Source organism: Ailuropoda melanoleuca, chromosome 3 (assembly GCF_002007445.2).
Source record: "Ailuropoda melanoleuca isolate Jingjing chromosome 3, ASM200744v2, whole genome shotgun sequence".
NCBI classification, from domain to species: Eukaryota; Metazoa; Chordata; class Mammalia; order Carnivora; family Ursidae; genus Ailuropoda; species Ailuropoda melanoleuca.
Genome location: NC_048220.1, coordinates 79,156,051 through 79,176,770, shown reverse-complemented (window position 1 = coordinate 79,176,770; position 20,720 = coordinate 79,156,051). Strand labels below are relative to the sequence as shown.

Below are 20,720 nucleotides of genomic sequence, written 5' to 3'. Positions count from 1 at the left end.
ACACACACAAATGCACTTACCTTAGGAATAGGATTCAGCAGAACGACACCTGATTTCTTAGTGATGACCTGTTTGGTTGTATAGTGATGATCTATAAGTTGAGGAATGTTTGAAAAACCAGTGCCTTCAAATCGATATAGATTCTGGAGAAAGAACAATAAAGTAGAATAAATATGAAGACATTGCTTCAGCAAGACTACATTCAGCAATAAATTAAGTTCCACTAAGAAAAACTATTATATGAATATATATGATACTACTGAATGGTTAAGATGGTGAGAGTAAAAATAAATAGATAAAACTCCAACATCCTTAAAACTTTTAACTTTCCATCAAGAAATTAATTTTTATAATGACTAAACATAATTCAAACTGGTAAAAAAGAGGAAAAAAGGAAAAAAATGAAAAACTAACAAAGACCTGGAATGCATTTTGCTAAATGATAACCAAAGGAAAGAAAGCATGGATACATTTGAGTTAATAAACAAGAAATGCATTTACATTATGTTTACATATATGTCCCATCTGATAAAGTGTCCAAGATCAAAAATAATGTCAAAAGTTTGAGGCTATTATATTATATGCAATATAATAATAAATATTTGAAGAACACTTCAGATGATCACTATTTCCTACTTATCAATATAGTAGCAGTTGGTATTTTTCTTACGGGGTTATTCATGTATTATTCTTTCACCAAAAGCACCTAATTATTTACACACCACTGACAAAGAAATAAAATGCATAGTGACAAAACTGCAAATATTGGCATGCTCAAATCTTGCACTTTGTGGTTTCATAACATTAGATAAGTAACATTTTCTCAAACTCTGTCACAACCCCTCTTCTCTGTCTTCATATTTCAAGTAGGCATGCAGGTCAATTATCATATGAATGAATTGATAGCAATAAATTTAGCAAATAAAAAAATATCATATTGGCCATACTTTTCAATGCAGGAAGCACTGGAATGCAACATAATGTAATAAAAACTTCTGATTGTTCACAAAATGCTTGCCCACACATATACAGGTGATGTGTACAGATACCAACATGAATGTGCTCTAAGAAAACTCTATGTTAAGAAATAAAAACATTTAAAATTACCTAAATTTGAAAATTATTTATATTACTGGAAGATTATTTTCATAGTTAAAAGATTAAAAAATTAAAGCTCCTTTTCCATAGTATAAATAAGATTCAATTTACCAGAATTTAACTTACAGACCACCTTTAAATGAGTATTTGTTTTATCAAGTGAGGGTCAAACAGGAGTTAGCTTACTGTAAAACTAACCACAGAATATAATTCAATTCAAGGCAGTTTGTGTTAGAGTCAATTCAGGGCAAATTGTTAATAAATTGCCTAAAGAATTTGTGAGTATAGCAGCCAGACCTACTATGATATATTAACAATGATACTGAAGAATGCTTCATACTGAAGACGCTAGTCTATTATTAGGCATGCAAGGTGCTGAGCAAGTTCTCTGTGTCTCAGTTTATGCATTGGTGAAACAAATAATATTTGGATCCCCTCAAAGAGTAAGTATGAGCCTTGACCAACTGTCAACATCCAAAACCCTGTGCCCAGTATATGGAAAAGAAACATTTTTCAAAGAGTACTTTAAAGTGTAAGTCACATTTTCTTAAGGAATAATCATTATCTGTAAATAATCAGATATCCTGGAAAGCATTCTCATAGTAAATTGATTAAGAAATGTAAAAGGTTAGAGAAGTATAACATGTAACAACAATAGTAACAACGGTACTATTTCAACCAAATATACAGTATTATATCCTTGAAAGTTGCTGAGAGTAAATGTCGAGCATTCTCACCACGCACACAAGAAAGTATTTAACTTTCTTAACTGTGAGGTGTTATCTTGATCCTGGTAGTCATTTTACATTGTATATCAAACCATGTTGTACACTTTAAATATACACATTCTATTAGTTAATATTTACCGACAATGCATTCCTCCATAAAGTTAAAAATCTATATACTGTTTCTCCTTTTGTCTGATTCCTTCAATCCACTCTTAACACAGCATCAAGAGATCCGGTTATAGCAGATCATTCCATTACTCTGCCAGACTCTTATATTCCTCAGAATAAAAGCCAAAGTCTTTACCATGGTATAGAAGACTCTACGTAATCTGTCCTCTATCATCTCTCTTACCACTACCCCCCCCTTCCCTCCAGCCACACTCATTTCCTTCTTGCTATAAAACACACAATATATACTCCTAACTCAAGGAGCTTAGATTTGCTGCTGGAATAGTTCCTCAGATGGCCATATGGATAATGGCTCCCTTACTTGCTCCAGTCTTTCAGCATGTGCCACCCTGTCAGCGAGGTCTTCTCTGACCACCCTATACTATATTCAATTCCCCATTTTCTCACCCCAACTAAATTTCTTATCTCCTTTTCCTTATTAAATTTTTCTCCTCAGAACTTATCACCATCTAATATATTTATTTTATTTTTCTTGTTTATTGTCTATCTCTCCTCCTTTAGAATGTAAGCTCATGAGGTGATAAATTTTTACATTCGTTTTGCTCATCACAGTATCCCCATGGCCTAGAATAGTGCCTGGCACGTATTACCTGGATCAATAAACATGTATAAATAAATGAAATATAATGCATATAAAATGAGGGTGAAGCTAAAGAGACAAGTAAGATAACTTGGAAATGAATACTGAAAACACACACGCAAACTCAACACACTAGAGTTCAATATTTAATAAAAAGTAAGTAACATGATAAAATTTATACAGAATCAAGTTTCAAATCAGCCACTAGTGTCATAATATAATGTCTTCTATAAAATTCTGATACACCTCTATAACCAGAGAAACAGTGAATGTAATAATGGGAATTTTCATTTAAGAACCTATCTAGCTTTTAAGTTAAAGAGAGTTTTCGGCCATTGACATAGTAATCATGATGGGTAAAGACAGTGAGTGATGCAAGCAGCAGTATTTACTTCATGGGACGAAATAAGAAACTGATTTCTAGTAATTATCCTTTTAAAGCAATCAGTTCAACATCAGTCAAGTTCTCAGAGTCCTAACTGTGCAAAACGAGTTAACTCACTTTCTTAACGATGAAGATAAAGTAACGGACCTCAAAATGATGCTAAGAGGACATATGCTTACAAAGTTCAGCTAAGCCTCAAGCTAAGGTCAAGAGCAGCACAGTCACAAAAACCGCTGACGACTTGTTTCCTGATACTTTCAAAATTCCGAATATTGTAATTTGACCTTGTTACAAATCTGTATAAATTTCTTGTAGCTCAGATGACATGAAGTTTTGGTTCACATACAAATGGATTCTTTTTTACATTTTTCTATATAGCTTTAGCAATAATACAACACAGAGAATCCAGACTAATCTTTAAATCCGACACTTTTCTTTGGAGCTCCGTTTGCTACTAATGATCTCTTAAGTGAATTCTAACAGAAGCAATAAAAAATAGTAATATAGAATAAATTTTTGTAAATTTCTACAAAGATCATTTTGTTGATTGTCATTTGTATTACATGATTAAGTATTATGTAATATGTCATTAAAATAAAAAGTATGAATAAAAATATAGAACTCAAATTTTGTGAAACAAAAATTATATAGGTCCCATAATTGGAACATATCAAAAAACCTCAAAGAATATACGTGGAACCCATAAGGTGGTGCTATGAAAGCATTTGCTACATCTAGAATTTGTTTGAGTTATCACTGTGCTACTTAAGAATCAATCATGCATATGGATGAAAAACACATAAAAAAACAGAATCAGATTTTGTTGCTATACATACTTCCAGAGTACTGTTATTATACAGGAAGTCAGACAGGACAGAATATGAACATAAAAATGAGAAGGGGATTTGATGAATGTATAATCTGAAATAATATGCCTGAGTAGATTCCCTGAAAAAGAATTGAGAACAAGCAGACTTAAGGAAAAGCGAGCGAACAAGCAAACAAGCAAGCAAGAAAGATTTCTGAAAGACGCGGCTGAGATGAATAAGCTAAATAAAAAATAAAAGGCTAAATAAAATATTCCTTTTTTGGTGAAATACCTAAAAATGAAAATATAAAATATAAGCTCTAGCTTTCTCAAATAAAAATGGCACATGGAATACTTATAAGTAACTCATAAACCAATACACAGGAAGGATTGTTGGAGAGTTTGGGAAATAGTATTAATAAGGTTTCTGTATGTCTTTTCCTAGTTAACTTTTATTCATTCTTCAGATGTTGTCTCAAATTTAACTTCCTTAAGTTTCCCAGTTAAAAGCTTTTAGAGCAATGTGTATCTACTTCACAGCTTTATAATTATTACTTTACAGTTTATAATTATATATAACATATGTGATTTTCGAGCAACTGTGAGCCTCCCTCCTAGCCTATAAGCTCCATAGTTATATCCCTGGGCCTGAAGTACTCACTCAATCCGTATTTCCTGGAAATTAATATTAATGAGGTTTTGGAAAGGCTTTGTTTAATTATTAAGAAGAAAGTCTCCTAAGTCTTTAATCGTGTGTCAGGGACACAGAAAATTATATCTTATGACAGTTTACTTTGACTTCAAGTTACTTATTGCCTTCTCTTGGGTCCTTGAAGGATAGGAATAGTGAAAAAACTCTAAAAATACAATAAGGCACAAACTTGGAATCAACCGTCATTCAAACAAGTTTGGGATTTACTCTCTTTCATTTAGTCTTCCTTAAGACCCATGGCATGAATTTAAAAATACATGTAGTTCAAAGAGCCTAGAGATTGTGACAACAACAGAACAAAGTAAACTTGTCTGGTACATGCAGAGACTAATGTACTAGCTCCAAGTGGAACTTGGCACATAATAGACATCCAATAAATACCTGTTGAATGAATCAGTGATTTAATACACTGAGCTACCCAATTTCACACAATAATTACAACCTCCACTTTGGGGTTATTTTTGTTTTATTGACTCATATCCCTGGGCTTTACACATTACTCACTTAATTAGTATTTCCTGAATAAATGGATTAAGAAATAAAAGATGATGATATGCCATTACATAGAGGATTTTTTGTTTTATTTTAAAATATTTATTATTATGTTGTTATTTTTAATTCATCACCATACCTTATTTCAAATTTTTATTTGCAATCTTATTTCAAATGTATTATTTCAAATTCATCACCCTATATTATTTCAAATTTGAATCATCCCTAATTCTGCATCTTTAATATTTCTCTGTTCATGAATTCTACCAATGTCTCACCTACTAGGTTTCAAGTTCACTGAGAAGTAAGCCATACACTTTTCAGTTTCATCTCCTTACACTGAATTAGATGGTACTTTGCAAAAATGGATTTTTAGCAAATGCCTGTCATATAAATAAATTAGAGAATTATAACTGAGTACTTTCCCATTAATAATAAGACCTTTCTGGAGCACTTTTGTCTTACTACATGTATTTTTGTTTTATCATACACAACAATGAGGATTTGCATATATTTACTTATCAAATGTAACAAGGCTATGTAAATCTCTATGAAAATTCTATCATCAACACTTATGACACAAAATAAACAGTTTTAGGAACAAACTCTAAATATGTTTAGGTACAAACTCTGTTACATCAAACACCCTAACCAGGCTGGTAACTACGGAACAGGTCAGTGACTAACGCTAGAATTCCTCTGAGATTCAGATGCTCCCAGATATGCTTAATATTATCTGGCTTTATGAAATTAATATATTTAGTGTCCAATAAAAAGTACAACCCTTCTTGCTTGAAGAGCTAAGACAAAAGATAGATATTCTCTGCCAGAATAGTAAAAAATGTAAAAATTGAAAGTATCTGTGTCCATCTTGATCATTCATAATGTTCACATAATGTTCACCGCATGCAGAGTTTCACTGCATGTTAAAGAGTAACTGTGTGACGCATACCAAAAAAACCCAGCTTCAAAATAATTGCCATCCTACGCTGCAGTTGACAATGTTGCTAAAAATACCATTATTCGTGATTAATGAATCCTTCAAACCTAAACATATAAATTCTAAAACAACACTTTCATTATTATTTAAATTTCACAAATAAATCACTTGGAAACCAAAAAGACATTTTTTAAATTAACTTTTCCAATTAGATGGATATTTCTTACAAAATACATTTGTATTTTTTCTCAAATAAAGTCATTAAACAATGGTAAAAATGTCTAATATTTGCATAGCACTTTATACCTTACAAAATATATATTTATTGATTTGATTACCACAATCACGATACAGGCTATTAATCCCATGTCTTTCCAAACCATGGATCTTCTAAAGTGCAGAACAGGGATGGAATCCGAAGTCTTATGATAACAAGTTCAACACTTTTTTCATATTATTTGGTAGTTTCTCATTTTCTAAAATCTCATCTTTCTTTATGTCTTTCTCTCTCAGGACACCTATCCCCTCATTTATGTACAGCTTTTATAATCTACTATTAGATTATAAACTCCTTGATTGGACTTTAATAGGCAACTATTAAATATCTGATAATGAATTCCCCCATTTACTGGCCCCTTTCAGGCAAAACACATATGAGGAGGGAAATGGGATAATTAGCTCATGGAAGATTTACCCACACAAAACGAAAAAGAATTAAAAACTCTCCCAAAAGTCTACGTCACCTCAAAACTCCTATTTTCAACTGATTGAAGGCACAACATTATATAGTAAGAATTAACTAAATAAAATCAGGCAGTGGAAAACCTGAGGCATTCATAGAAATACTAGCACTCTCATCCTAAATAGAGATCTTTGCAAAATTTCAATGACAGAAAGAAGCTGAATAAAATCTTCAAATGTGGAACCTGCAACAATGTCTTATTTTCAAAATATATTATGCTGTTCATTTTAGTTACTTAAAACACAGGGAAAATATTAAAGACAAATGATAATTTGCAAGTAGACCCTTTCCTTTTTGTTTCTAAGAGTAGTAATTTAAATTCCTACAGTTACATTTTAAACTATAAGTGGTAATAAGGGAAATACTTAAGTCTTGTTTAATGAATGTTGTATTTTTAAAATAGTAACTTTTAGAGCTTAGAAAATAGAGGGAGACATTCACATAAAATTTTAGTTTATACTTTACCTATGACCTTTCCTTCTATAATTCGCATACCGTTTTATAAATATTGCCAGCATGGTTCCAGGTTGGAATAGGGAAGCTTATCTACGTCCATAACTTAAAGGCACATACAAATTATAAAAGAGTTTGCCAAGGAAATGAGGAATGACATATTACTAGAAACAGTAGGTTGGATGTACAAACGTAGGAAAATATGATTTTGAAGTTGAGTTCTGAATACTACACAAAATTAATAATGCTATGAAAATTATAATATAAACTTTAATGGATTTATTCCTTTTAACCCATCTGAATGGCATCTTCATTTCAATATAATTTCTAGATGTGAATATATGAAAGCCACTGTATACTCTGAAATGGTTACTTTCATGGTATGTGAATTCCACCTCAAAATTATAGATAGATACACTGATATATACATAAAGATCTGTACATACATACATATCTACCTAAAACCCTCTGACCTTTATCTAATGATAACGGTTCAACCTTTTTGTAAGATAGTATCATTCCAGTGCCTGTATATAAACTGAAATCTTAGATAGCCAGCTTGAAATTGCATGCTATTTGAAATGCTGGAGTAAAAAATGACAAACAGAGGCCTTCATATGCCAAAAATATTAAAAACTTCTCAGTAGGTAAAGTTAAACAAAATTTTGAGATTACTTTTCATCTGTTCAATGCTTAATCAAAAATATAGTAAACATAAGAAGTAGTTTAGCAGTACTTAAATAAACTTCAATAAATTAGTATTAGTAACATGAAGCACTGTGAATAAATCACTTTAAAAATTTTTCATCTATTTCTATTTATTGTTTATTAATGCCAATAAGCAATAACTTACACATAAAGGGGAGGAGCCTTAAACCTAAATTAATAATAAAGCTAATTCAACTATCATTGTTCCATTTAGTAAGGAATTTCATCATCCCTATTTAATAACATATTTCTTAAAAATCTCTCACGGTACATTTTTTAAATTTTATTTGTTTATTTGAGAGAGAGAGTGAGCAAGAGAGAGCACAATCTGGGGGAGGGGTAGAGGAAGAGGGAGGAGCAGGCTCCCCACTGAGCAGGGAGCCCAATGCAGGACTCGATCTCAGGACCCTGGGATCATGACCTGAGCTGAAGGCAGACACTTAACTGACTGAACCACCCAGGTGCCCCTCTCATGATACATTTTTGACACCAATTTCAAGGGCCGTTTCAGGAGCATAAAATTCATTATTAAATTTATCCAGAAAAAAAAAAGGAAAAATTGTGATAATCATATTTTTTAATTTTTAAAGTTTAACTTAAAACATTTTAAATTTTTGGAGCATCTGGGTGGCTCTATTGGTTAAGCTTCTGACTATTGATTTCAGCTCAGGTCATAATCTCAAGATTGTGATATCAAGCCCAGCATCGGACTCTGTGCTCAGCTAGGAGTCTGCTTGAGATTCTCTCTCTCCCTCTCCCTCTGCCCCTCCCCCTGTTTGTACTCTCTAAATAAATAAATAAAGTCTTTAAATATATATATATTAAATGGTTATACATTGAAATTTAATTTAAATGTATAACAACTACTTTTAATTTATAATATCTTAAAATACATATGTCCTTAGTAAGAGTAACATTTTAGTGAATTTTGGCACACTGTACTGAAGGAATTCAGAAAAAAATAAAATTAAGTACTAAGCATAAAATGTTTTGGGCATGTATCACAAACTGTTCATCATTTTATTATAATTATAGCATAAGGAACTACATCAAAATATACATATAAACTAAATTGGAAACGTACATCAACAAATTGTATGATAAAGTGTCTCCTTTGTCCATCAGAATATACAGAAAGGACATATTCACCAGGTTTCCCATGACTCTCTCGCACCAAGAAGTCTCCTTGTTGTTTTAATAGATCTTGCGCTTCTATTCTGGGAATTGCTCCATGGTACCAGTCCTGTTCTGCCAGGGGCTTCTCACTTACAGGGATCGTATCAGAGAACTTAAGCAAACATTGAGAAAAAAACAAATAAATAATAAATTAGAGAAAATAGGAATTCTTCCTGGTAAAATTCATAGCAATTATAAACACTTCTTACAGAATTTCCTCTTTTTAATCAACCAATTAAAAGTTTTGTGATGAATCTGAATTTTTCATAATTTTTAAAGAATATATCTCTTGGAACACTGGTGCTGAAGTTTAGCTCAAATACGTATCTTTCAATACTTCGAGTTTATATCCTATCGTATGTGGATGCACACAACAGTAGCATTTAGTGTTAGAATTTATATTCTTATTCACCGTACTATAAAAGAAATCCACATATTTAACATTTGCCAACCAGAGAATTATGATAAAAGGGAGTATTATCAGAGAAATTTGTCACAAAACAATTTTTTTAATTTAAATTAAAAGTTAATTATTTTTATGGAATAAACTTTCAAGGACACAGGCTGTAGAATTCCCATGTCATATGTTCCAGAAGCAATATCTAAGGCTTCATTTGATGCTTCCTTGCTGCTGTGCCTTCCCATTCTTACCCTCATTCCCCTGACTGGCTTAGCCATTACCACTGCCACATGGCTGGTCCTGATCCTGTACAGCAACGGCTAATAAAGCCTCAGGAGAGAGAGCATCACTAGAAATCACCAACACAAAATTATAAACATGTGGCAAAAACAAGAGAGGACTATAAACCACAACCATGGCAGGAAAAGCAGATTATCTGTTATTTTAGGAGGCCACATGCTAATACCAAATAACAGATAACTAAGGAGCGAGTTACATGTCCATGAAATGTTTCTAATTGATAATAGATGTAAGCACATTTTCTAGCTGTAAGTTAAAAGTTTATTTTTATCAACCAAAGAACTAAATTGCCCCAGATGGTTAAGAGTACTGTATGGGTAAGGTACAGTAATGTGCACTAAGTCTTAAGATAGTTAGAATACAATATGCACAATGTCTCATGAGAAAGTAATTTATAAATTGGAGAAATTAGAATTAATAATAAATGAAAGGTAAATATTCACACATATGGTTTCTCAGGCTGATGTTATGAACTCTACATAGGGACAAAGTATGACATCTTTGTGGTAAATGAAAACTAGTTCTGAAGATAACCTTCACTGTTTTGTACCACTGAAGAGGCCCAAAACTTACAGGTCAAAGTTCCATTTTACATTATCCAAAACCCATCCTATTGATTTAAAAAAAGAACCTTGAAAAATCCCAAATGGACTTCAAAGAAGAGCTCCCATTTTAGTTTCTCCTTCTTCCACTTATCATACACTTAATTCCTTAATTCTAAACATGGTGTGACTTACACAGAAATTTTTTGTAAGCTAAATAAGCTTTTCCCTTAGCACTAATTATGATAAATATAATATTTCAAAAATGTTTAATCAGTGCTCCCAAAAATGGATTTAAAGAGCAAATTACATAGAGAACCAGTCACAAGTATGAGGTAAAAACAAATGCATAATCCACACAAATTAAATTTTTGTGTAAACTGATAGTTCATAATTCTTAAAATAGGTAGTCAAATTATTAAATATATCTTTTCCAAAATTTTATCACACTGTATCTCACTATAACAAACACAAAATTTTTTACTACAATACAAATATTTCCAAACATTGCCAATGGCAAAAGTGTTTTATTTTTTTCTGACAAAAAAAATCAATAAATAAAAAATTCAATGTCACCTCCTTGCAAAGAACTTGTTTTCATCATTATCTTTCAAGAAGGTCTACATATTAGAAAGGCGTCACAAACAAGGATGTCATGGCTTGATTTCTTGTCCTGTTCAACCTATCTTCCCAAATGTTGATTTATTTAGAACAGTAAAATGCAGAGCCTGGAGAATTCATTAAGTAAGAAGTGCATTTTAAGTACAAAAGCTCAGCTAACACCGAGAAATTCATTTAAGGATTTGAATGTGAAGAATCTGTTTGGGGGGAAAAAATCACCCTGCAAGAACATCTATATTTGTTTATTTGTTTGCTTTATAAAAGAAGTGAATGGGAAGGAACTTACTTTACTAAATCACAGGGATTACACACTAGTTCTTCGGTTTTACTAGTTTCTTTGAAATAGACATCTGATACCGTTACAAAGAATAAGCTGGGGGTACCTGGGTGGCTCAATCAGTTAAGCTTCCCACTCTCAACTTCGGCTCAGATCATGATCTCAGAGTTGTGAGATCGAGCCCGGTGTTGGGCTTTGCACTCAGTACAAGTCAGCTTGTCCTTCTCCCTCTGCTCCTCACTACTCCCACCCGGGCACCATGCCCCCTAGCATGTGTGCGTACTCTCTCTCTCTCAAATAAATATGATCTTTAAGAAAAAATTGTGTAAGCTGAACAGTTTATGAGTGTATCCGTGTCTACATGTGTGTACATACATACATACACAGGGAAAGGCCTTACATATGCCCTGTCTGGGTCTATCAGGTTTTACAGGGACTTTACAAGGACTTTGCAAGCATTGGAACATTTTATTAACACAATTTCAATTAAATTCCAACACAATTCTGCAAGCTTGTTAGTAATAGAATGTAGAATGCATCAGCAACAAAATCCAACATCCCAAGAGCCATCATAATTACATCAAAAAGGAAACGAAGCTTTTTACTTCAAATATATACCTTTCTAATCCTCAGTAGGGAAAGATTTTTCCTTGTCAGTAAGTTATCTAAGATTTTTGCCCAAGATATGAGGGGAGAGGGGTTTCTTTTTTGAAGTTATAGTTAATCTAACACAGTAATTATACTTAATAAGACAAGCTTCCCTGATTGACTGGGCTAGCTGTTCAGTTATTTTCCTGGGCCTTGTTCTTAAAGAACATTCCAGTAAAAACATATTGGGCTTAGTGAAATAAAAAGATTCATTTAAGTGAAAAGGCGATGAGGAGTCAATACTAGAAAATGAAAATATTTTGGGGGGGGAATAAGGGCCTATATAAAAAAACCAAGAGTTAGAAGCTTAACTGACTGAATCACCCAGGCGCCCCAATTTGTGTGCCTTTATTGCAAACATTTCAGTGCAAGATGAACTCCTTTTTGAGAAGCAAAAAAAAAAAAAAAAGAGTTAAAAAAAAAATCAGGGGCACCTGACTGTCTCAGTTGGTAGAGCACGAGACTCTTGATCNAAAAAAAAAAAAAAAGTTAAAAAAAAAATCAGGGGCACCTGACTGTCTCAGTTGGTAGAGCACGAGACTCTTGATCTTGGGGTTACAGATTCGAGCTCCACATCGGGCACAGAGATTACTTTAAAAAAATAAAATCTTGGGGAAACCTCGGTGGCTCAGTCGGTTGAGCATATGACTCCTGATTTTGGCTCAGGTCATGATCTCAGGGTCCTGGGATCAAGCTCCATATCGGGCTGTGTGCTCAGCACACAGAGTTTACTTAAGATTCTTGCTTTCTCTCTCTCTCTACCTCCCCCACTCACGCACACTCTCAATCTAAAATAAATACATAAATAAGTAAATAAAATATTTAAAAATAATAATAATAAAATCTTAAAGAAGTCAAAATCTGGATACTATTAATATCAGGCACCCAAATAAGAAACGATTAAAAAAAAAAGAAAATAAAACACCATGGAAAACATATAAGTAAACCTCTCAAGGAGCTTGAGCAAGCTAAATAAAACTTCACCACAAATATAAAAATTTTTAATAACCGTAAAAATGACATTTAATTCTCTTTTCTATTCTTATATAAATTTAGTCATTAATTTAATAATCTAAGAAAAGAATTATTTCAAATCTAGTTTAATATTATACTGGAGTGAGACCAAGTAATTTGGGATTTTAAACATTTCTAAAAATTCCATAAAGACCTCTTTAAATTTAAAGTGATATATCACTGGAAAATTTTAGAATAGTAATCAAACATCATACAATCAGAAGTAAGAGAATCACTTACTTGCAAAAGGTTGGAATAGGTCTATTGAATAGGAATCTGGCTGGTAGTAGTAAAAACTATTTTCAGTGAAAGGAAAATGTAACCATAGGAGAAAGCATATTGTATTTCCATTTAGAGTTTGATGGTTGAACAAACGTTTAACATAAAATGAGAATATGAATAATAATATTCTTCCTGCTACATTTTTCCAAATTTCTAACTAACCCCATCTTGAATTTATGAAATGAGTTAATTCTTAAAACAATGAAAAATAAATAATATTCTAGATATTTGATCTTCATGATCATTGCCTCAGTCTAGACAAACAGGACGTAAATTAATTAGAGCAGTGGTCTGTCTTTAAGAGGCACTAAGGCCTATCTGTAATTCTATAAATTCTAATGTTTTTAGCAATAAAGTAGAACTGATCATTTTTTTAAATTACTGATACCTTTAACCAAAACAACGATATTTCATCTACTATTCCTTTTCCACAGTGAAACTAGGAACAAAACTCTTATTCATAAATTTCCCGATTAACAATTTGTTGTACTTTTTAAGAACCTGAGTTTGTTTAGTCTTTACTAATAACTGTTGTCCAGCATAATAACTAGTCAGAGTTACATTCTGATCAGAGATTTGCATTTTCATGCAATTCTTTCCAAAACTTTACCTAAAAGGATAGACAAGTAAGCCAAACTCGAATAACACCTTACTTCCACAACTTTCCATCTCCTTGATTGCCTTTTTGTGTACCTTCTCGGGTCTCTCATAAGGGACACTATCTCTAGCAAACTATATTTTCTTAAAGGTCTTTTGTTTTTGGTTCTCTGTTTCTTCCGATAACTGATTTCCTCTGGCTTTAGTGATTTTTTTTCCCTTGCTTCTTTAGTTCCCTTGCTCTTCTCTTTATTAATAATCTATTTCTTTTTCCACTTTATTATTTTTATCCATTTACTTTTTCCAATTGTACTTGTGACTCTAATTCATCCTCTCTCATCTGATCATTTCACTGCATGTTTTCTACAGTTTTATTTTTTCAGTAGCAAATATTCTTTCCTTAAGCTCATAGAGTATTATATCTAAAATGTGCCACAATATCAATAATAACACATTTTAGTCAACTAACTGTATTCAGTGTTAATTTCATGTTACACATAACAACTAAAACTATTATCAGGTCATTCTAAGGAGTCATATCTTAATAAATTTAAACATTTGTCAGTAAGTTGAGATTTCCGGTGAAGAATACAATATCAGTTTGACATGACCAGATCATTTGTTTCAAGCATTTGATCAAACATGTAAAAGAATAGATGTGCTCTCTATATGGTGAAGTTATAGGTTACAGAAAATAAATCCAATAAGCCTTTCTTAAAAATTATATGTGATAATGCTAATGATTCAAAGCTAGCAATTCTGAGAATAATATTTAGTTTTCCTAAACATGACTAACTAGGCAGGAGAATTCAGTGTATGTATGGTAGTGAGATGATTCAAGAATTTTTATTTTTATTTTCCCTTATTTCTCATTTTTCTATATCTTAGTGTCTGGGGAGTGGGAATGGCTAGAAGGAGGGGAAGTAAGTTAAAACCTTAAGAATAAAGGAAGACAACTAAGGTTTAAAATACATAGTTTTAACCTAAATTTAACAACATGCCTTGTTAAAGGAAGTACAAGGCTGCTCTGCTAGGCTTGAAGGAGAACACTAAAAACCACAAGCAGTTTATTACGCTATGCATGAAAAGAACTACATTTCCCTATGCCAATGGTGGAAGCCAAGCATTAGAATAATAACATTACAACAATGTACAACTTAAACATAGCTGAATTATAATTTTCTAATTTTATAAAAAGAGGAAAACCAGCAAATCTTATTTACTATATTTTTCTATATAATAGAAGCATATCTTTATTTTCCAAAATTTTTATTTTCTGAATTCTCATACAAAGTAATTCTAAAATTGAAATAACATATATGCCAATACGGTATAGAAAAATATGAATTTTAAGGAAATAAGAGTTGAACAATTTTTTTTTTTTAAGGAGGCTCCACACCCAGCACAGAGTCCAACATGGGGGCTCAAACCCACCACCCTGGGATCAAGACCTGAGCTGAGATCAAGAGTCAGATGCTTAACCGACTGAGCCACCCAGGTGCCCCAAGAGTTGAATAATTTAATAATTCTTCTGAGGTCTTGAGAACAATTATTTGGACCAAGATTTGCTTTATTCTAGTTTTAAAGAACATTTTTCAAAGAGTGCTACTGTTAGAAAGGTGTTATCATTCCATAGAACAGTGATACCATAGGACTCACAAGGGATTGTAAGATGGAGCAAGTTGTTTGCTCAACCGCTTACTATAGAAATTCTGCAATAAAACACTCTGAGAAAGGAAAGTATTCTTGATATGATTAGAACAGATCTCATTAAATAGAATGTGGCTTGAAAGACTTCCAATGGAAATGGACATGCATGATTACCAGTAGGCTTCCAGATTATGCAATTAATCCTAACAACCCTGGTGCTGACTTCAGAAGTGGTCTCTGAGAAATAGTTCCCAAAGCAAAATTATAACCTCCTGCAGCAGAGGAAGATGCTGGATGTGGAGTAGTTCTCAGAGCCCAGAGGTACTAATGAATGGTTATTTAAGGGGTTTAGTACTTTGAGAAAAAGAACACATTCTTAGAGCTATTCAAACATATTTTAAAAACCACTCAGATCATAACAATAAATATTAAACATCAACCATCAGATGCTAGATTGGATTAAAGCCAAATTCATGTATCATCTAATTACCTTACATTCTCCCTTCCATCAAGACTGTTGATCAAAGTACTCCATGAGACTGTCTTCAAATAAGCTCTACACTGTAGCCACACTACTAAAAATGTTGGAATAAACAGCTATGACAAGTCCAATGGGAATAATACTAATTCTAGTTTCATTTCCCTACGTATAATGCAAATAATTGCCTTATTTTATTTAAAAAATATGCTTTAAAGTTCCAATTTTTACATGTTTGTTTGAATAAAGAAACAGTGATTTCATAGTCATTGCTTTTTTAAGATTTTAAATTAAATATGCTTCCACATACAAAAGAGTGGATCTGGAACTCTGTCGTGCACCATATACAAAAAATTAACTAATAATGGATCAAAGACCTACAGTATAAGCTAAAACTATAAAACATTCAGAAGGAAATAAAGGTGAAAATTTGAATGATCTTGGATTAGATGATGGTGTTTTAGATATGACACCAAAAACATGTGCCATCAAAGAAAAACAGATAAGTGGACTTTGTCAAAAACTTTCGTCAAATGACATTATCAAAAAAGTGAAGACAGTCCATAAAATGAGAAAAAAAAATTTGCAAAGTATGTATCTGTTAAGGGCCTTCTATCCAAAAAATATAAAGAACTCCTATAACTCGAGAATTAAAAAGCAACCCAATTAAAAAGTGTTCAAAGAAAAGGCACAGTCACATCTGAAGAACATATACAAGAGGCTAATAAGGACATGAAAAGATGCTCAACATCAGTAGTCATTAGGAATATGCAAATAAAAGACATCATTTCATATCCACTAGTAATATAATTTAAAAAAATGGAAAATAACAAGCGTTGATGACATTGTAAAGAAATTAGAACATTCATATACTGCTAGTGGGAATGTAAAACAGGGCAACTACTGTGGAAAAATGTTTAGCAGTTCCTCAAAAACTTAAACATAGAATCACCATATGACCCAGGAATTTCCAAGTATATAACAGAGAGCACTGAAAATGCATGTTCACGTAAAAACTTGTATGTCAATGTTCACTGCAGCATTATTCATAATGGTCAAAAAGTGGAAACAACCCAAATGGCCATCAGCTGATGAATGGGTAACAATATGTGATAAATCCATAAATGGAACATTATTCGGTCATCAAAAGGAATGAAGTACGTCACATGCTACAACACAGATGAACCTTGAAAACATTATGCTAAGTGGAAAAAATTAGACACAAAAGGTCACATATTATATGATTCTATTTATGTGAAATGTCCAGAATAGGCAAATCGTTAGGGATAAAAATTGGATAAGTGATTGCCAGAAAATGGGAAAAGGAAGGAATTGAGACTTACTACTACTAGGTATGGAGTATCTTACTGGGGAGACTGAGATGTTCTGGAAGCAGATGGTTGTACAACATAGTGAGTATACTAAAAACTACTAAGTGTACAATTTAAAATGGTGAGTCTCATGTTACATGAGGTATATCACCACAGAATATTTTAAATATGCTTAACTATGCCGTTTTGGCAAGTTTATTTTATTTTATTTTTTTAAGATTTTATTTATTTATTTAACAGACAGAGAGACAGCCACTGAGAGAGGAAACACAAGCAGGGGGAGCGGGAGAGGAAGAAGCAGGCTCCCAGAGGAGCATGGAGCCCCAGTGTGAGGCTCGATCCCAGGACCCTGGGATCACGCCCTGAGCCGAAGGCAGACGCTTAATGACTGAGCCACTCAGGCGCCCCTGGCAAGTTTATTTTAAACTTTTTTATAGAGAAAAAATTGTTTAGAGCAATAAAAAAAATTCTATTTTACATTTACCAAACTAGAATACTCTAAAAAATACTATATTGTGTCCAAAAAAATTTTTAATTATGATTAAGTAGTCTCTACATTGTATGCTTCTTAGATTATCATACTTAACACCTGAAAGCTTCACATTCCTATTAAGACCCAAGACCTCAGTTACCTGTGTATTTGAGGGAGAAACCCCTTCTCCAAGTAAGTAGGATACTAATGATTTAGAGAAAAAGCTGTGAACATTTATTCATAGTGAACAATAGTGTCATAAACCGCAGACTGCCTCCGTCTTTTTGGTTCATAAGATTTCTAAGTAAATCAGGAAATACCAAAGAGCACTTAACTAATGGAAGTAATGATTGCCTTCAGCATGAAGATACAAATAGACCAAATGGGCCTTGAGGAAGTGAACATTTCTAGAATTCTCAGTTACAAAGGGAACATTTTCTTAGAAGAAACGGGCATTTCATAGCCTTGAGGATGTTGGTAATTTATGAAAAATAGATCACAAGGTATAATTGAATGAGGTACATGCTTTGTGGGAAAGGCACTTCAATTCCTTTCAGCTAAAAGCAGTTTGTTAACACCAAAATTTTACCTATATCAGTCACTGTCAATTTGGTAATTTTATGTAAGAATAAAGTAAAGACCATCTTTAAATGGAAAAGATAACATGTAAATAACTTCAAATTTTAAAAAGTTAAGATTTGTACTGTTAATTCATTAAGACTGTGTATATTATACCTAACATAATTTTAGGATAGCCAACCATGTGGAACTTCATCATATTGAACTAACTGGATTTCTTCTCTTTCTATATGTAAATGAGTGTGTCTTCACGTACATAAAAGAAAAACACTCTCTCACCCTCTGATCAACACTGATTTATCAAAACAGGCTCCAGTAAGAGCCAAAAGCTGAAGTTCTCATAACCATGAGATTCAAAGTGATGTATGTGACATGAAGTCTAAGAAGCCACTGTTGAACTCCCAGACACCTGCCTTAAGGGCACAGAATTCTTAGGCATCCTAGGTTGTTGGGAAAACAAACACTGGGAGTGTTATCCCATTTCCACTATCATCGAATTCTTATTTTTCTGTCACTAGCTAAAATTCGAAGCTCTAAATTCCACTCTCCTAATTTTACACCAAAGAGTAAAACTGAAGATAACCTTGAGTTTATAATAGGCCTTTGTTATCAAGTACTTAAAATAATTGACTAAAGGAAAATTGGACGGGGGAAGCACCTCTCAAAAATCAGCTTACCGATAAACTGCTACTAGTTGCTGGTACAGACCTCTGACTAAGTGAAATAAAGGTGAGTTAATGACAACTTAACTAGGTCACGTGTTTCACTGACTTATTTCAATGCTAAATAATTTTGTGAAGTGCTAACTGAGATACCTGAATATTTCTGTTTATGACCTGATTTTCTTGGGGTGCCTGGGTGGCCCAGGAGGTTGACGTTTGCCTTCGGCTAGGGTCATGAACCCAGGAGAGTCCCACATAGGGCTCTTTGCTCAGAGGGTAGTTTGCTTCTCCCTCAGCCCCTCCACCCTGCTCCTGATCTCGTTCTCTCTCTCAAATAAATAAAATCTTTTTTTAAAAAAACAGATTTCTTTTTTTTTTTTTTAAGATTTTATTTATTTGACAGAGAGAGAGACAGCCAGCAAGAAAGGGAACACAAGCAGGGGGAGTGGGAGAGGAAGAAGCAGGCTCCCAGCGGAGGAGCCTGATGTGGGGCTCCATCCCAGGACGCCAGGATCACGCCCTGAGCCGAAGGCAGAAGCTTAACAACTGAGCCACCCAGGTGCCCCTGATTTTCTTTTTTTTTTGAGAACCACTTGAACTTTCCTTTCAAGAGCTATTTTTTCTTTTTTAAGAACCTTTTTAAATATTTCTTTTCAAGAACTCTTTTTCTTTTCTAAGTCATAAAAACCTGTCCTCATAGTCTCTAGAATATATCATAGATTCCTAATCAAGGCTCCTATACTTCACTTTGAATGTTGAATCATAATAAACCAATTCCTATGAACTACTATTTATCTGTGAAGTTATAAATCATTAAGTTACGAAAACAAGATTAGGATATGCGCCTTAAAAGAGACTTACTCTACCATGTAGTTTTTGGCTAAAATTATTTTTATTTTCGTATTTGCTATTTTGTGCCAGGGGAGATGGTCCGCATTAGTTCGCAGCCCCTCCCTATTCCCGTAGAACACTTCTGGAGGTTGGAAGTGATAATAGCAGCGTCAAAGGCTAACATTGAAGTAGAAAATCTTTTATATAAAAATATAATTTTCTTCTTTTTTGTTAATTAAAATACCTGATGCTTTGCCTCATTTGTGTATAAAAGAATGCTGCTTGAGTGGTTAAATATGGGAACATGTATTACATATTAAAAAGGAATTACAGCAAATAAATCCGAAATGTGAATGGACATTTAACTAATCTATGGTTAGGAAACACCTTGTTTTTCTAAATAAGACTAGGTCATGTTATTTTAAACAACTGAACTTTTAAAGAGTAAGAAATAATATTAAGATATTATTATACAGGAACTTGGAAAGATGGGGGGTGGAGCACATAATTAATTTGTACTGAATATTATTGTTTTGACCATCATTCATTATCATTCTAAAGCTCTACTGTGCATGAGGGATAGCTAGGGGAAAAAGTTTGTTAATTTAGTCTTAAAGGTAATGAAGTAAGAAAAATACTTTAAATTTTATTATGTAAACAGAAAAAGAATATACATTATCTTGCTTGGCTACAGCTGCTGTTACTAGGGATTTGTAGTATTTTATGTACACTGTGATATGCCGAACCCAAATTTCAAATAGACTTCAATTTAATAATTAAAATGTTCTCCAAAAAATGAAGAAACATATAAACTGATACATTTTAAAAATACATGTACAATAGTCCCCATTATAAAAATATGTCTCAGTGGAAAAAATTTATCTATGCTCTTCTTCCAATAAAGCCTCACAATAGCTAGAATGTTTCCTATAATTATTTATATGTAGTACAGGAAGTCTAGAATACAAGTTTAATTCCTTCCTCCCTATATCAGTGTTACATGGAATTTACTATACACATGTATG

The 20,720-nt window shown here is 32.8% G+C and overlaps 1 protein-coding gene across 5 annotated transcripts in view; it reads right to left on the bottom strand.

The window, feature by feature from the left end:
* The window catches only part of FER (FER tyrosine kinase), a 418,243-nt gene that overhangs the window by 211,184 nt on the left and 186,339 nt on the right, over positions 1–20,720 (bottom strand). For all 5 annotated transcript variants that reach the window (XM_034656598.1, XM_034656599.1, XM_034656597.1 and 2 more), the window contains 2 exons: positions 8,920–9,123; positions 21–143 (listed from right to left, as the gene is read on the bottom strand). In XM_034656598.1, the coding sequence (XP_034512489.1) occupies positions 21–143; positions 8,920–9,123 (327 nt within the window). The remainder of the gene's footprint in view (positions 1–20; positions 144–8,919; positions 9,124–20,720) is intronic.